The 18,648-nt window shown below is 41.6% G+C and overlaps 2 protein-coding genes across 2 annotated transcripts; both read right to left on the reverse strand.

Moving 5' to 3' along the window:
• Positions 1–5,164, reverse strand: pa2g4b (proliferation-associated 2G4, b). The gene is made up of 13 exons (XM_079225690.1): positions 5,016–5,164; positions 3,298–3,426; positions 3,111–3,216; positions 2,919–2,988; positions 2,646–2,738; positions 2,492–2,555; positions 2,298–2,376; positions 2,127–2,205; positions 1,912–2,045; positions 1,710–1,804; positions 1,245–1,372; positions 1,016–1,069; positions 1–923 (listed from the first exon to the last, which is right to left on the reverse strand). Exons 1-13 carry the CDS (start codon positions 5,101–5,103, stop codon positions 864–866), a joined length of 1,179 nt encoding a protein of 392 aa, XP_079081816.1. The 5' UTR covers positions 5,104–5,164; the 3' UTR covers positions 1–863.
• Positions 5,165–6,022: 858 nt separating this feature from the next.
• erbb3b (erb-b2 receptor tyrosine kinase 3b) lies at positions 6,023–18,648 on the reverse strand (the record flags this gene model as incomplete). Its single annotated transcript, XM_079226291.1, has 28 exons — positions 6,023–7,138; positions 7,277–7,568; positions 7,867–7,938; positions 8,042–8,218; positions 8,312–8,409; positions 8,488–8,634; positions 8,743–8,818; positions 8,929–9,084; positions 9,168–9,353; positions 9,509–9,607; positions 9,742–9,861; positions 9,968–10,109; positions 10,775–10,831; positions 10,927–11,084; positions 11,639–11,732; positions 11,839–11,971; positions 12,168–12,370; positions 12,670–12,760; positions 13,297–13,370; positions 13,457–13,574; positions 13,664–13,777; positions 13,905–14,046; positions 14,864–14,982; positions 15,159–15,221; positions 15,312–15,437; positions 16,088–16,274; positions 16,363–16,517; positions 18,570–18,648. 28 exons carry the CDS (start codon positions 18,646–18,648, stop codon positions 6,216–6,218), a joined length of 4,401 nt encoding a protein of 1,466 aa, XP_079082417.1. The 3' UTR covers positions 6,023–6,215.

Below are 18,648 nucleotides of genomic sequence, written 5' to 3' on the forward strand. Positions count from 1 at the left end.
TGATGTCAGGTGGCTTTTTAATGTTTCCAAAAATAGTCTCTGAAACTGGGATTTGTTTTACAAAAGCATCCATATATTTAACAGGTATGGAATTCTTATGTAAACACAGACTGTCAGACTTGATGGTGGCACCAGAAGACTGAATGCTGAATCCTTGGCAGGAGGTTAGGCCATCCACAACTGAGAAATAATTATTTTTTTGCTATTTAAATTACTTAATTAGGTCTAAAATTGTCAGTTTTATAAATTGTTAGCCGAGTAACCTACAGTAGATTCCTAGAAGTGTAGCAGACAGACCTAAGAAAGAGCTGTATAAATGCATTAATTATGCTGAATCTAACAGTAATAATGACCAATGTGATGCTTGTAACTTCAGGGTTCAAGACAGGTGTTTCACATTTCTGACCATGATAAGTTAAAACTCATTTCAAAAGGCATGGCTTCATTATTATGTTGATGTTGAGAAAGTTATCTTAATGCCACACAATTACACTGAAACAGTGTTGTGCCTTTGTCATCCTTGGCCGCTATGTCAAACTCATTTTATTTTCCAATATCTTTCAGGTACAACGGCTGAAGGGCAAACAAATGGTTATAATTTCATCTTTCTTAGCAGAATTGTTGTCCACTGTTAAGAGGAGAAGATGACGACTGTCTCAAGGGCAATGAGATTTATTAGAGATGTACGTGTTTGTGTGTATTATAGGTGGCGTGACAGAATTTAGGAGCAGCATCATCCCAGAATGACATCAGTTAGATTCAGAGGTATTCACAGCGGCTATGCCCGCAAGAGCCTCAGACAGCTGGGACAGAAGGATTCGTGGTGTCTGTTCTTTGGGTCATCAGATGTCTGTCAGAGAAATCTATTCTGCCGCTTCAGTCTCCATTGCCTGTCCGGTTGCACTCTCAACAGTCTTTGTGGCCTTTAAAAATAGAAATAATTGAAATTAGAGGAATCTTTCGAAACATGTATTCCTGTTCATTTAAAAAATACAAAAACTGCCCTTTAACTCACCTTCTTTTTCTTCTTCTTCTGAGTCTTACGGCTGGCTGAGCTTTGAAGCAAAGCCTTTTAAATGGGGGGGAAAAAATAGACAAATTACTTGCATAACCTCACAAAACATCAACACATAATGGCTTTGAAAAATACCTAGTTTTTAACAGAATGCTATAGTGACAACATTAGTCTAACCCTCTCTTTTCAAGAAGAGACTGCAATACCCCATCCATCAAACCCATTTTACCTTCAGCTCTGCGTCCTCCACTTCATGCTCAGACTTGTAGAGCTCTGGCTCAAAGAGGCTGTTTGTGATTCGCAGTGGTCCATTGGCCATGAGCAACACGGTGAACTTAAACTGGGCAACAATTTCCCCTGAACAAAGATGAGGTTGAAAGTTGCATTAAACAGTAACACTGGGTATATGATGTGCAGATCAAACGTTTAAGTTCAGAGCAAAACAAAGAGTGGACACTATAGCGCCGTTAATCAAATTAATGGTAGAAACCATTTCCCTCAGAATTGCATCGTAGAAGAGGTTGATTTTTAGCAGCAAGTAAATCCCCTCGGCCTCAAACAAATCATTTTACCGGTACTACTTGTGCAGTTACAGTTTCTACACATTCAAGTACATGTGAAGCCTTCCAACGACACAAGATACTTTTTCATGGTCAATAAAGCCCTTAATTACATCCCTCATGGTTCCACTCACCCTCTTTCTCATTCAGCACACTGAATGGCTGCAACAGTTCATGTTTGGCACACTCAACCACACCTAGCCTGGCCTTGCCTTCATCGTCAAACGCTCTGAGGACGTAAACAGAGAAAAGAAATTAGATGGAGAAACCTGGGGGGATAAATATTTTTGTGTTTGAGTGAAAACATTTGCTCTGAAGTTTAGAGATGCTACCTACCGCAGAGTGAAAGGCATTGTATCGAAGCGCCTCTCCATCTCACTAAAGAATGTGCGAGATGTCTTCATCTTTAAGCCGTACACCTTGTTGGGGTCTCGTTTGTAAACGGTGGTCCTCTGACCTCCATCCCTTGCCTGAATTGCAAAACATTGTTATAAATACCTTGCCTTTAATACATTTTAAGCTGAACAATCAAAAACCAAAGTTCCTCTCACCTTGCCCTCTCCAGTGCTGATAAGCACATCCACTGCATATACTTCATGTACCTCAAACTCAGCCTTCTCATGGTCCTTTCTGCAAAAACAAAGTGACAAGATCAATCATCCACTGGTTGAAATACTCATCAGCCCTGTGACGGGAAGCATTTTCTGTGGGAGGAGACTCACTTTTGCTGGTCTGTTGGGTTTTGGATGATAGTTTTCTCCCCATCGATCACATGTTGTTTGAGCTGATGGGAGAGCATGCCTGAACACATTGAAAGAATAAACTGAGTGAACACATATCAAATTATATTAAGCAAATGTATACCATGTAATGTAACCCTCAATCTTGAAGGTGTTGATTGTTCACAAACACCCACCTTCAATAGGAGAGCACTTGAATGACTTTGCAATCTTGTTCCAGGCTTCTGTGACCTGCGAGTTCTGATAGAGGAGACATAATGATGTTTATTAGATGAAGTGTGTACAGTGATGGCATTGCTCATTTCAGTGGTCATGGTGGGAGAGTTTTACCTGATTTCCTGGCTTAACAAGACGCAGAGCAGCTTCAGCACAGAGGTGCGCGGCTTTGATAACGTCAGCCTTCCGTCCGGTCAGTGGGTTGTCCTGAAGTGACACAAAAGGACAGATAAAGAGTTACAAGACCTGAAACACCAAAATATAACTATTCTAAACTGTTAATGGTATGACTAGCAGTAATCAAGTAAATTATATTACAAATCATGGCTCTTGTAAATAATCCAATGACCGCTATAGTGCAGGTAAAGTTCAACATTGATGACATACCTTGGTCACTCCAACAACTAAGCTGTGAGCCACATTTGAGATGAAGCCATCAACGTGCACACCCAGATCACTGTGAACAAAGAGAACAAGAAAACTTGAGCAAGAGACCACAAAAAATATGAACAGCAAATCAAACAGTTAACTATGGTATAATTGTACACAAGATGGACATGTATACATTCAGCAGCTTACATTTTAACAAGGTCCCCATCCTTCAGCATGATGTCAGCATCACTCTTCAGAGGGGAGTGATGGCAAACACAGTTGTTTACTGAAACACAAGTAGGAAAAGCAATACCTGCGAAAGAAAGAGTCTCAATGAGGGACTGCAGAGTAATAGACGGTGATGGTGACTAATAAAACGCAACCAAAGACGTACCTTTCTTCATGTCTTTTTCCTTCTTGAAGATTTTCCCAGTTTCTGTCATAATGAAGGCATCTCCCTTTACACACAGGCTGAGCACGGAAACTCCAGCCATAGCTGCCTCAACCACTGTTTTCAGAGCCTCTGCAAGAAAAGACATACAATGAGCCATGAGGTGGTTAACATGATAACAGTGTTTATAGTGCTGGGCTCAGCTAACAATTATTTCCATTGTCAATGATTGACAAAATAATGAAGAATGTACATTCAAATTTCCCAAATGTGCAAGGTGACTCCCCCATGGAGGTCAAACAACTCAGTTAATGGCTTGTGAGTATTGACAGCACATTACACTGTGAACAACTCATTTTGACAAAGCTGATGTTGCGTGAAGTAGAAGATAAACATTTGACAGATTGCCTGACAGCTGTATATCAGCTTTAAACTGCATATGTTTCACTGATGTGAGGCATCGAGAGCATGCAGTCATCTCCAAAATCCAAGGATGGCCTTTGAATGAAAATCAACACTGAAAATGTATATCCAGCCATATACATTGTTTAAAGCCTTGTATAATAAGATGATCAACTGATTTCCAAGCACCTAATCTGAAATTAGTTAATTTTAGATTAACTGTAGTAGTAATTTTGAAGATATTAATATGTGTTAAATTAAACTTTATGTGGCAGGAAAGGCAGCTGTTCAATCTCCACACTGAGATGAAATATGGCCATACTGTGGTTAAACTGGGCAACTGACAGGTGTGACCCGAGAGTTAAGGTGTGCACTGTTGAAACAGTGCGTCTGTTCTTAACGTGCCTTCTTCCCTGGAGTTATGAAAGCTAATTACTTGTATGTATTTTACAACAGAAATTGCCAGTCTATATGCCATTTCACAGTTATTGAGGTTAAATTCTGTGTCCCAGTTTATTTTTTTCTTGTGCATTTTGATTTGAATGGCATATGACAGGAAGTAAACATATACGTGTATGTGTGTTTGTAAAGAAGAAATTCCAAAATAACAGACTTTTGATGACAAATCATGACATCACATTATGTTGTGCGCATGTGGCCTTGAAAATAATATAAGGTGACTGTATGATTAACAGCATGTAAAGTTTACGATTTCACATTTAGTTATTAGTGATTGTTTCAGTCTTAAGTGAGATAAATACATAATGTAATATCACAAATAGTGTGGTTTTAAACTAGCTTCTGCTCACTCTAGTAACGCCAACGTAAAAGGACTTTAGGCGACACTTTATTAAATCAACCAGATCTTCAGTATCTTCCAGAACAATTTAAGTTTTCTCGACTTAATAAGCCATGAGTTCACGTTTACATATTCGGCTGCTCGATGACGTAAGCCTATCTGGAACAGTTTTGTACTTGTCATTGTTATCTGTTACGTTAGCCGTTGAGGCGAGCTAACGCTAGCTAGTGAGGTAGCTAGCTCTGCCACATAGCTTCTTAGCTAGCTCCCCGGGCTAACGTGACAGCAACGGGTCGTCAAACGAGTGGACGTGCTACTATAAAGAAAAGCCCGTCTTAAATACACAGCGAGCGTTTCATTTATTTCACACAAAGTCCCGCTTTCTACTGTGCTCTGCCGTTGCCTGTGCTGCGGCACATGGCACAGCTGCTGCTCGGGCAGGGTTAGCTAACCGCAGACGGATCACGATACTTAAGGACCGTTGAGTCCAAACAGCAACTTCACGCCGCATTTCACTTACGATTTGCAATCTCTGCCCCCATCTTATACTTGGTGACCACCAAGTCGTCGGCAATGGTCTGCTCCTGTGTTTCGTCATCTCCAGACATGTTGGCAGTGTGTCTGCGAACTCGAGAGTAACTTTTTCCCCGGCGGGTGTCAGTCAGTCAGTCACAGGATGGACCACGCTGCTCTACGCATCGGCCCGCGCGACGTTCAGCAGGCAGCCTAGTACGAGCTCGAGATCCCGCCTGCTGCCAAAGACACACTCTGCAGCAAAGATAGTTCACGGCCTAGCTTGGTGCTTTGAATAGTACGTCCGAAAAAGGCAAGGTTGATATTTTAAAATTAGACCATGCACGAGTATTCATAGTCAACAAGATATAGTCTGCTGGTATACAGCTATATTTATGGGAGAGCAATTCATATCAAGGCTGGCAGAACTGATAGATTAAATAAAGAGAACAGTAAGTGGATGTTTCAGAGACGCTGTTAGGAACAAAATAGAGATAATACAAATGGGAAAGATTTGAAAACGATACGCAGCCTATTCATAGAATTCAAATGACTGTGTTGTGATAAGTGCATCTTTCACTTCAGGATACTTCAAAAGGGCTTGCTAAATCCTTCTCACTAATACACAATAGGTCGTAGTAAAGCCATTAGCCCATGCCAAAACTGAAGTTGAACAAAAACGGAAACACGTATGCGTTACTATGTCATTTCTCTGATCATCTTTGATCGGCCTCTGACCAAATTGCGCGCAAGTGCGTCACGTCACCGATTCATCTCTTCTAATGGACTGTATGGTTTATATGTCTCCATCTCATTTCCTGCTGTTCCTGCCATATACACTCTATGGTTCATACTTTGGGTGATGTGCAAAGACAACTTTATATGTCAATTGCAAACCTGATAAACAAAAACAAAGCAATGACACAATGACAAAATATTCGAATTTTATTCATTTATATAAAAATTCACATTATAACAAATTGTACAAAAAGACTGTTCTACTAAAATGGAACATGTTCCCCTCATTGTCACGTAACAATGAAGCAATCATAGACTTGGATGTATTTTTGTAGAATCTCTTTTATCTTTCAAAGTTTGTTGGCTGCTGCAGCTAAAAGAATAAAAGCTGGAAAACTTTACAAAACAACCCACATTTATGACAAGTACTAACATAACCGGTACTATGTCTCCGTCCCAATCCACATGATTAGGTGCGAACAGCATCTGGCTTGAGGAACAGTCTGCTGTGCCAGTAGTCTGGGTTATCAAATGATGTGTTGCTGCCAGGCTCCCCAATGCCAGCAAACACCTTGATGTATCCCCCAATCCCTGCACACCTGTCACTGCCCATATCCTCAGAAACAGCCCTCCCCTTCAATGGGAGGTTCTGGTACTCTGCCTGCTCCCACCCACTGGGCACCACTCCAAATCTGGTCATCTCCTCATACTCCTCCACCATTTCACCCCCTGCTGTGAGCACATCTGGCCTAGGCATGACCATACCGCTCACGTTCCCCTGAAGTGCAGGTTGTTTATTTGTGTTGTGGTACTTCTCCTCTTCCTCTTCCTCCTCGCGCTCTTTTTTCAACACCTCCATTATTTGGTCTGTGTCCTCTGTCTTTGCTGCACTCTTTGAAGATGTTTGTATCCTACATCCCTCCCTTGCCGGATCCTCTCCCTCTATAGAGTTGGATCGTCTGATATCCATGTATTCATACCTGCCTATCCCATGAGCGGCCCCTCCTTGGTCATCCACAGCTCTGATCCCACTATCAGAGTCCCCACTGAGCTGATGTTTCTCTTCTGATTCTCTTTGTTCTGCAACTCCTCCTTCACAATCCTCATCTTCTTGCTTGATCCTCACAGTTTCGATTGGTGTCAGAGTTTCCACATCGGTTGTTTCCTCTCCAGCTAAACGAGCCATAAGGGTCGGTGAGGGCAATGGTGAGGTTTTACAACAAACTGCCACTGAGGTGGCATCTGCCTGTGATAAGACGACACTGGTCGAGCAAAGAGGAGCACCAGACTCTTTACTCATGATTTCATACTCCTGGGTGGGATGTATCACCACATGAGACAGATTATTCTTGAGTCTTGAGTTTCTTTGCCCAGAATGAGAGACACTGCAGACTGTGTGCCAAGACAGAATGTGAAGAAGGAAGAAGATCGGGGGGTTAATGATTATGTTGTTTACACTATCACTTATAAAACAGTCATGTAAATAATGAGATGAATCAGTATTTCCCCATCAGAGTGTTGGTAGTTTACCTCTCTGTGGAGAAACACGTGACCCAGCCAGGACGTAGCCAAAGTGGTCCACCTCCTCTTCTTCCTCTGCAGTCCACACTTTATACGAGGATGGACTTGATGCTGTTGAGAGCTTCCTTTGCCCGCTAATGGACATACGAGGAGTACCCCTCTCAGAGCCAAACCTGGCCCTGTGAAGACTCCCAGTCCGTGAACCCTCCTCATGCAGCTCTGCCTCTCTGACACTCCCCCTGAACTCTGACCTCTCGGGTAGCGTCCGCACCGAGCTCAGTCGAGACCTCTGAAGCCACAGCTGAGACAGAAAAACAGAGACATGAACTGATGATGAAGCTCATAGAAATTAATCCTATTTTAAAAGAGGCCAGTGGGACCAGAATGACACATTTTAATTTGTCTCACTTTGTGGTAATGACCCACTGGCACCGCAGGGTCAAAATATTTATTTTTATATGGCTATTGGGAACATCTAGTAATAATGCTGATTAAAGAGAAGCTGTTCAGAGTTACAGGTACTAATATATTCTGTGTCATCTGTGCAATTGTAGGAATGTGTTTGCATGCATTTGTTTGATTTTGTGAGTCTGTATCACCTGGCGGATACTGTCCACAGGGCTGGGGTTCATCGGTAGGTATCCAATGGGTCCAGCCTGAGAGGTGCCACTCTGCAAATCAGGGAAGAAAAAGTGTTTTGTGCTTGTTTCCTTTGCCTCTGATCTCATCACAATGGTCACAAAAGAGTCTAAAATATAAGGTGTTTTTCCTGACCCTGTAAGAATTAATCCGTGAACGAGACAGACTCCAAGATGGAGAGTGTTGGAGAGGAGGAGTAGTCAAACCATCCTCCAGTCCTTCCTCATCTTGGTCTTCCAAATCTTCCTGCAGAAGCCCTCGCTCTGATTCTCTTCGATGGATCTCAACTGAGGCAGCTTCCCCTCCTTCCGACTACAGAAATGTATAGAAGCATAAAGGGTTTAGCGTCTAAGTGAACAGACAATGGACTTATCTTTAGAATAAATTACGATGATATAGCCTCACCTTGATGACAAGATATCTTGGTGGGTCTCTTGCCATGCGAGTAAAGTCACTGGCCAGCTCTTTGAAGGTCGGCCTTATATTTTCATCAATCATCCAACCTAAAGAGAATAAGTAAAACATGTCAGATCATAACTTTGTGTTTGTGCATACTGGTTGTGATGTTTCACCATACTCACATTTAACCATGACCATGTAGACGTCTATGGTGCAGATGTGGGGCTGTGACAGTCGTTCACCCTTCTCCAGCAGACTCGGCACCTCCTGAGGCTGCACGGATGCATACGGCTCCACCCCGAATGACATCATCTCCCACACTGTCACCCCTGTCCGGGAAGAGAGACGCCACATTTGAATGCTGCCTGCCAGCTTTCAAGAGGAAAGTTAATTTTATTTGTACGATATAACATGACACACTCACACACGCCTCTTACCATAACTCCAAACGTCACTTTGATGAGTGTATCTTCGAAACAAGATGCTTTCCAGTGCCATCCATTTGATGGGTGTCTGGATTAAGTGACAAATGTCAGACATGTCATACAGACCAGTTTGTTTCCATAACTGGAAGTGACAGTGAAAACCTCTCAACTGTGACTTATTAAATGAGTCATAACAACCTTGGTGTCAGTGTAGATGTATTTCTTGTCGTCAGGATAAAGGAGGTCTGCTACACTGTAGTCAGAAATCTGGACCTGGTAGTCGTTCTTCAGCAGGATGTTGCGGGCAGCCAGGTTCCTGTGGACCATGCAGTGCTCCTCCAGGTAGTACATGCCCTGAGACACAAACATACATGCAGTATATACCCTCAAAACATGTGGTCGATCAAAAAAAGTCTGGAGCCTCATGTCCCGCTTACTTTAGCAATCTGCACACACCAGTTCAGCAGGCGCTGGGGGTCCAGGCTGTTCTTGTGATGCCTGATGTGCTCCAGTAAGGAGCCCTGTGAACTAAGCTGGGTCACCAGTTGCAGACTGGGACCTGGACAGATGCCCAGCAGTCTAACGATGTAGGGATGGTCCAGACTGCCCATGGACAGCATATGCTACACAGAGAGCAAAAACACTGTTTACTTTTCTGACTGTAATATGATACGTTGCATTTTGTATAAAATGTTATACGTATGTGACATTAATTGCTATTTATGTAACGCTATAACTTGATCACTTGATCAGGAGCGTAAGAAGCTTTGATTCTCACATCAGTGATCTCAGTGAAGGTCTGTCGGCCTGAGCTATCCAGGATGGTTTTAATGGCCACAGGGATCTTCACAGTCTCTCCCTCTGGAGTCCAAACCCCCTTAAACACAATTAAATGTACAGCAGCATTTACATTAATCTGTCAAACGTGTATCAGTCTTTTAAAATTCGAATGACACATAAATCAGTGGATTATCAGCGGATGTGCATGAAGACAAAAAGGCTAATAAAAACCTTGTGCACTGTGCCAAAAACTCCCAAGCCAAGGGCTTTGATTTTTTTCAGCTCCGAAGGCCTCAGGATGCGGGCATGAACCTTTGTGCCTTTCTCTCCGGGACCAAGTGGCTCAAAGCTCTGCCAAAAAATTCTCGAATGATTTTTTTTTCTTCTCTAAAAACAAATGCATGGAGCAGTCAAAGCGAATGCAGGGTGTGCGGTTAAATGGTCTCTAAAGTCTCACCTCGCCGCTCTCCAGATACCTCCTCATGGCTCTCTTCCGGCGGATGGCCAAGCCTCGGTGGTACAGCACGCCCAGGAAAAACAACACCAGGCATAATATGAAGCCAGCCGGTAAACCTAAAGCGATGCCTGTGATCTGACCACTGCAGAGGGAAGCAGAGAGAGAGACGCTAATGTGAGGATTCAAGGTGAAGATGTCAGATTCACACCAGCAAAAAGCCCAAAAGTGCAGAAGTGATTGATTAGAAATATTGCGTGAAACAAACAAAATTGTTAAATCCTTGCTATTTGTTATAGTGTCGAGTTTAGCAAGTATCACCTGACTTTTAAATCACATTTCAGTTTTTGCATTAGTTTTGTGAAGGAATTCTATAGGATATAACACAATAATGATATCAAAGGTCACAGGCTTAGATGAGCACACTAGCTGGCAGCACTCAAATGAGATATGTGCATTATATGCAAATATAAATGTAGATGGTCTTGCATAGTTTTACATTATTGTATAAAGAACTATTAGAAAAAGAAAGAAGCATAGGACTGCAGAGATTGACTTTATCACTCTGCTTTGTTGGGCAGGGAAGATGGAAGATGGGACAGAAGCAAAAAGGGTAATTTTCTTAATACGGTCTGAATTATGTTTTTTCTTTTTTCTTACACTTATATGTCCAGTTGTAGTTACAATTTGCAAATCGTTATGCATGTCTGAATAAAGTTAATGTCTCAAAATAATAGTTGTTGAGTTGTGGATGGATCACACACACTGCAGTGTAGTGTTCCATATTCACCAGCAGAGGGAAACACTCACCTGCTAGCTGCCAGTCTCACTGCCTCTAAACAATCATTTAACCCTGGGCCTGAGCATCTGTAACGGATAAACACATCATTGATTTGATCATTGTTACACATCCACATATGGACACATGGAAATACACACAGATAATGTGGGTCCAGTCTCACCCCTGTGTGCAGTTATGGTGACAAGGTTCACAGTGACCTTCCCTGTTGGGGTATTTGAAGATCAGTCCTCTCTGTCCATCATTTACCCCAGTGGGACAAGAGGACATGCAGTAAGGACCATCTTGAAGGTTGGCGCATGCCATACACTTGTCTGCACCCTAACAAAGAAAGACACATATGGGAGAAGCTGAGACAAATCATAATTATATATAACTCTATGGGGAGGCATTGAAACCTGCAATTAACCAAGACACCAAACAAATGATTAAGACCGTTGGCTACTACACATCATTTTAAGTATAATGGGAAGGAAGTGGCAGAGAGTCGATGCAAGATGTATAAATGGAAGAGAGCAGTGATTACGTTTTTTTTGCAGATTTTGGGCAGAAGGTCACAAAAGCCTCAAAGGGATGAAGTTGTTTGAAAGACACAAATACAATTTATTTCAATAATTTAGATAGTCATCATTGACATTTTCTTATCATACCGGGCAAATATTAGCTCATGTCTAGACAGTATTAATATTACTGTATAAAGGTTTTTGGGCTTGGTTTCAGAGATGGGAAGACAGAGTAAAACTAGAATAGGATTTTGAGGGAGACACATCCATTAAAGGTATAAATGAAAAACATTATTTTTGGATAATTAGCCAAATGCAAGTGAAAATTCATACAAAGACATTGGGCCACAGTGTATCAAAGAAAGTGATTACCAGTCCAGTACAGCTGGACGTCCCACTCTGAGGTTTGCACTCTGGATGACAGGCAACACACTCGCCATCAGAGCTTGCAAATTCCGTTGGAGCTCTGCAGGAACAATATTCAAATACAAATATATTGTCAGATCAAATCAATACATCCAACACAAAAACAACACTAGTAAGAATTGCAACACACACATGTATCTACTGACCCGGTGTGGAAATTACAGCTACCCACACATGTGCCGTCTCGCCTGTAGTTCCTACAGGAGAGACACTGGTCGGGCCCCGAGCCCCAGCAACCTGCGTCTGAACACAGCGGGTCACACACATGGCCCTCTGCAACTGCATACACACAAATGTGACAAAAACATCATCAAACTGATGAAGATAATGTACGTGGACTTCATTTTTCTGATTATCAACATAGACATTGATAAAGGTGTATCGTATAGTTTGTTCAGCTCAAAGAAAAACAAAAGATAAAATGTTTCATTTGGAATGTAGACAAATATAATAGATTATTTCTGTCTCGTCTCACCGCACTCTGCCAGCGGCCTGTTGTTGTTGAAGTTGTTGACTCGAACTCTGCGACCCCTGAACAGCTGCGGCCAATTTACTGTGTGGTGGTAACAGAGGTTGACGTTCTGACTGATGTACGCACTGCCAGCACTGATCTCCCGGAGAGAGCGCAGGCCCAGTGAGGTAAGAGTGTGGATGTGCATCACCATCAGAGAAAAATGCCTTTGGTTGGAAAGACAGAGGGGACACAGACAAAAGAAAACAAAGGGAGATGTTATGGATGTGCATGCATGTTATACAGATAGATATGAGTTTATGCAACAACACAAGAACCATCCTGAGGCATGCAGCATGTTTAATGTTAGTAACAATACATCTTAACAGCGTTAATATCATTTGAACTCTTTCTATATAGAAGAAAATCGTGTTGATATATTATTGGTTTTAGCATTGTCTTTTACTGATTTACATCCATTTCCTTTGGGTTCCATTTGACACATTAATGTGTAAATGAGCCTTACTTGTAGAGAGACCTCCCTTGAATGGTTGTGAGACTCGAAAAAACAGACAGGTCATTCAGTTCTTGGGGCCACGACTGGATGTTCAAGATATCTAGCAATCAAACACAGTGAACACATTCAAACATAAAGATTGTAAAGTTATTTAGATTGTTTTAGGCCATTAATAGCATATTGCATGATTATTTTCCAGATTATGAGATGGGAAATTAATTGGTGACAGGTGTCGAGAACAGCAACACACTCTGCTGTCATTATATCAAAGACTTATTTTTCTTTCCTGTATTTATTCTTTAACAGCTGTAGTACCAAGTGACTGAATGTAACTTCGGCAAGAATACTGAGCTGTATAGACAAAAATATCACATTATAGTTTAAATGAATTAAAAACAAGTATTACCAGGATTTAGATTTAAAACCTACCAGTGTGCTTTGAATACACTTGAAAGTATTATTTTCAATTTCAAGTTAAGTCTGCTATAACATGTAAAACTATCACCAAGCACTGTGATCCATTATTAGAACCAACAATGTGTTCCACAAATTACAATGTAAATACTTTTAAAACAAGTATACTATGAGTACAAGGGAAGATGTACAGACAATAAAGGACCTAAAACTACAACAAACCTGTTATTTCTCTGACGGTGCGAAACACTTCCAGCTTTTTGGCATCCAGGGGCGGGATGTTTTTAAAGTCGTCCCTGTGAAGAATAAAAACACTCAATATGAACAAGCTGATTGTACATAGCTGCACACAGTGATCCTTCAGGCAGGTTAGACAGTTTACCCAAGAATCCCCATGACCAGGAAGTGAAGGCTGCCCTGGATCTTGGTGCAGTTGATGAAGCTGTCGATGTTGCTGGAGTCCACCGTCTGTCTATGCTCAGCGCCAGTGCCTTCACACACTACAGGAAGGACCAAGCGCCATCTTAAGCTTTGATACCGGACAAATACACTCAATGTGAGAAGTGGAAATTATATATATCGTGCCAACCTTTTGGGCAGAGTCCACTGCAGAGCTCACACTGCTTCTGACCGTCTCTCTCCACCTCCATCTTGTCTGGTGGACAAACACTCACACAGGAGCTATCGTCCACCAGGAAATTGGCTACAAGGAACAAGACCACAACGAAATAGCACTATGACACAGATATATTAATATCAGGAAGGCTTTAAAGTATCAAGACAACAGGTTGAGGATACAAACACACAAACAAGCACAGGCCACCACTCACTGGGACACTGGGATACACAGATGGATCCGTACTGATACTTGGCATTAGGGTTGGTGTCCATTTGAAACGTCTGCTTGTTGTAGATCAAAGTCTGGGGACACTGGGGCACACAGGCTCCAGAGTCGTTAAAATGACGACATGCCTACACACACACACACACACACACACACACACACACACACACACACACACACACACACACACACACACACAAATATAACCATGGTTTGCATGTTTTCACTCAAATTATACAAACAATTTCTGTTAAATATGAATTCTGACTGTTTTCCATATCATAACACAATAACATATTGTATAGGTCTGTCAGTCGCTCGCCTGGTCCAGACTTAAATATCTCAATTTATCAGATATTTATAGCCCCAGAGGATGAATCTTACACTTCTGTTGAGTTTTCCTCTTGCACTATCAACAGGTTGACATTTTTTACTTTGAATGAAATGTGTCAATAACTATTGGATGGAGCTGTGAAATGTTGGTGCACAGATTCAGGCTTCCTCGGATGAATTGTACTAAGGGAAATGATTCTCTGACCTTTCATCCAATCACATTTTGTATTTATCATTTATGATTTTCCCCATCAGCCTCAGATGTACATTGTGTTTAGTGCTAAACAGATTTTAAGAGTCTCCAAGGAGACACAGACAAGACTATATTACTGTAACAAAAAACAATAGCTGCATGGAAGATGGGAATGGAATCAAAAGAGCTGCATAGTTTGTAATTGGTTAACATCCACCTGTAAAGTCCTTAAAACCATTGACTTTCGAGTTTGTGTCTTACAATACAACCAATTCTGGATGCAAATACATAACAGAGGCAAAACAGTTTGAACAAATATTTAGATTTAGCTTCCTTTGTTACTGAAGAATAAAAAACCTCCAGTATAATGTTTGCAAAGACGGCCTTTGTCTTCATTATATCAAAGACGGAGTACTTACAAAACAATCCACATCCAGAGGGCCTTTACATCCCGCTGCACATTCTATGTGACAGCAGTCCCTGGGGCTCGTCCCAAAACAGCGGCCATTACACTGTGGGGCGCACACCGTCTTAGTCACTGAGACACACAAGAGGGACGGGTTGAACAGAGGTCACCAATGTGCATATGTGTGTGTCTGTCTCTGTGTATTTCTGTCTATGAAGAGAGACAGTCAGTGGGGAGAAAGAAAGAGGAGGAGGAGAGAGATACAACAGAAACAGAAAACCAGAGAAGCAGAACAATTGGGCACTCACAGATCTGACATTGGTCCTCATTTGGGCCCCAGCAGTAATCTCCACAAGATGTGTGGCATGGGCCTGACAGAAGGAAAGAGAGGCAGCACTTAAAAGAAAGAGTATCCAGAGATAATTTGGGGATATGTGAAATAGGATAAACCCAACACCAACCTCGCTCTCCATTGTACTGGATGTCAATTGGAGCACTATTGTCCCTGATGATATCTCGCCAGAAGATCCAGGGGGCATAACTCAGGTACTTGTTGTTGATAATTTGCACCCCTCCCTCCAGAATCTCTGTGAAGAAATGGAGAGAAATGTTGCAGAGAGAGCGCAGGCAGGATGTCCTTTAACACTTTAGATTGCAGCCCACAAATTACAATGTAAATACTTTTAAAACAAGTATACTACGAGTACAAGGGAAGACAATAAAGGACCTAAAACTAAATGACCCAATGAATACTTTTTTAATAAGGGTTGATATTACACAGTTGGACTCAAACCCAGTCGTCACATAGATTAGACTGAGCCAGAGTCTGAATATCTGCTGTGAAAAGGCCTCTGAGACAGACCATATTTTTAGTCTCACCTCTTTCCATTCCCCAAGTGCTTGACATCTATAGCACTTTATCTGAGTCCTATAAATAGCTTTTATACCACTTAAGAAGACATGAAGATTAGCTGACTGTGAGGATATATGGAGATTGGGATTTCCCCTAATTGTTCCAATACTTTTGTCCGACCATTCTTTCAAAGAAAGAGTAACTGTCAACATCTTTGTTTCTCTGCACATAAAATGGCACATTTGATATTGAACAAAACTTTGGACAAAACTTAAATAAGTGGACATTTTTGTTTTAGCCTCATAATCTTAAAAGCACATTTCACACCTTGCATATAGGACATATTTTGTCCGTGCTTGTGTGCTCTCGGTTAACCCTCTTTACCTGTCAGATTTGCGAGGCCCAGCTGCCGCAGGCCGTTGGAGCCGTCCTTGGGGTAGTTGAAGAACACAGAGAGAGCAAAACGTCTCTCATAAAGGCTGCTTCCTCTGATGACCCGTAGTTGCCCCAGAGGAATCTCCTGAAAGTGGTTCATGGCAATGAGGACATAGCCAGTCACCTCGCGGATTTCCTATAGGGAAAAAAGAGAAGCACACTTCTACACCTTGTCCATAGAAATCCGTTGAAAGACCACGCAGAGAGAAAGGGGTGATTTTTACCTTAAGGAAGGAGAAGTCCCAGCAACTCTCAATCTGAGTGATCTCCAGGTTCCCCATGATGATCTCACAGCCCTCATACCGGTCCTTGATCAGGTTGTACTGGATCTCCTGAGAACCTGTGGAGCTCAGTCCGTTCTGCGTACCAGGACACACCACTGACAAACACACACACAGAGAAGAGAGACGAATAGGACTCTACTTATTATAAAGGGTGAGTTAGGGACAGGCGAAGAGAACCATGGGTCAATGTATCACTTTACTTGCTAAATATTTAGGACATGTCAGTGGTTCTGTTCCCTTTGCTTATTTACTACACATCCAAGCTAAATCACATGCACTTAAAATCACATTTAAATAATTTGCAAACTATGGCCTTGTGTTTAAAGATCACTTTTGGTGTTTGGTTTCTGTTCATTTCTGTGACGCTTGAAGATAAATTAGCAGACTCTATAAACTTTTTTGAGTTGTGTAATCCACCACAGTGAACATCAAGTCTGAATCATGTTTTGTCAGTGTTATCATTGCAAAATAATGCGTTGCATTACAGTCCAACCAGTATGTGATTTTGACAAAGAATAATGCAGTCTATGATGCATTACACAATTCAATCATGTTGCTGTCTGCTGATTTGATACCATACAGAAATGTATGGAAACTGCAGTTAAAAATGATTGGCAAAGCTAAACTATGCAAAGACACTACTGTCCTGTGAAGGTGCACAAAGGGTGACTATTTGAGTGCGAGGGTTATATTGTGCAGCATGTATGGGCTTGGTCTTCTTGATACTGCGTGTGCTGCTGTTTTGGCTGGAGAGTTTGATGGGAAGCACAGTAATACAGGCAGGCTGTAACCCTGGTATGGAGCAGTCTCTGGCCTGGGGCTGATCGTGTGGAGGTTGAGGCAGAGGGGCTTTTCTCAGACAAAGTTCTGCATTGTGACAAAGCTATAAATGTGGACAGTGTGTCCCAGTGACTGAAGAGTGATGCAGTGACAGACAGTGCTTCTGTGTGTGTGTGTGTGTGTGTGTGTGTGTGTGTGTGTGTGTGTGTGTGTGTGTGTGTGTGTGTGTGTGTGTGTGTGTGTGTGTGTGTGTGTGTCTGAGGGGTCTGCGTTGCTGAGATCATACCAACAGACAATGGACCTTGTGTGAGTAGGACTTTCTGGCAGAGAGAAGGGAAATATCATAAATGTGAGGAGGATTGCACACTTTATCTCGTACTCATCAACAAAAACTGCAGAGCTGGTGCTTTATGTGCAAAGACTAAACACCTGCAGCTGTCGACACAACTTATTATTCGTGTCTTTATTGGGAACATGCAGAGGTATAAACCAGAATCTTCCAGCTACACTTAAGGGAAGTTGACCATCTCCATAAACAACCTTTTGGGCATGTTGAGTGAGGTTTTTTATGGAAAACTGCACGTTGACAGAGGACTGTAGCATATCCCATATCTTTGTGCACTTACTAATTTCTTCACGGGTCTCTTAAGAAAAAATAGAACATAAAAGGAATGCTCAGTTTATCTTGGATAATTACATGATAATTCTGACCATCACAGCAATTAAAACTCATGCATGCACAAAACATGCACAACACACAGCTGAATCTTCTTTTGAGAAGAAGATTTGTGACTTTTTAGCAAAACAAAACAATCATCTGCAGATTGCATGTATCAACATGAACAGGACCAATTGTTCTCAGTAGCTTTTTACAACTGGGATCATTGCCATGCAAGCTATTTTGTTTCCACCAGGGTTGCTGCCAGCCATCAATAGCAGAATATAAAGTGGCGATGTATTGCTGCATTAAGTGCCTTGATTAGAGCAGTAATAACAGCAAAAAAAGCCCTCAAGGAGGAGAGCCCCAATTGTGTGGTTTGAGACAAGGGAAAGAAGAGATGAGGGTTAATAGTTTATAACATGTAGCCCTTAACCTCTGACAAGTCCATATGGCATCCATGTTAATTACTATATTATATAATATTGTATTACATATTCTATTCCACCAAAATATAGTTGCATACCATGTTATAAATTGTGACAATTCAAGGCAGGCAAATGATGAGTAACTGCCAAGATGAATTCAAGCAGGAACATGTTATATAATAATAATAATAACAATAATAATAATAGTACATTGATTAAATAAGTCCAATTAAAACAGGCAAAACAAGGTTTCATATAAATATATAATAAAATCTCCTTACCTTCGTGGGTTTGGGATGCTGTTGTTTGTAGCCTCCATGATAAAGTCACACTCAGTAATATGACTCCCCACTTGATCAT

Source organism: Taurulus bubalis, assembly GCF_910589615.1.
Source record: "Taurulus bubalis genome assembly, chromosome: 11".
NCBI lineage: Eukaryota > Metazoa > Chordata > Actinopteri > Perciformes > Cottidae > Taurulus > Taurulus bubalis.

Excerpts from the sequence above, each read along its gene's own strand:
- pa2g4b (XM_079225690.1), bottom strand. The coding sequence starts at position 5,103 with ATGTCTGGAGATGACGAAACACAGGAGCAGACCATTGCCGACGACTTG. Across the intron at positions 2,739-2,918 it reads TAGTTGTTGGAGTGACCAAG|GACAACCCACTGACCGGACG; the intron begins GTATGTCATCAA and ends GTGTCACTTCAG. Across the intron at positions 2,556-2,645 it reads TTGTTAAGCCAGGAAATCAG|AACTCGCAGGTCACAGAAGC; the intron begins GTAAAACTCTCC and ends CTCCTCTATCAG.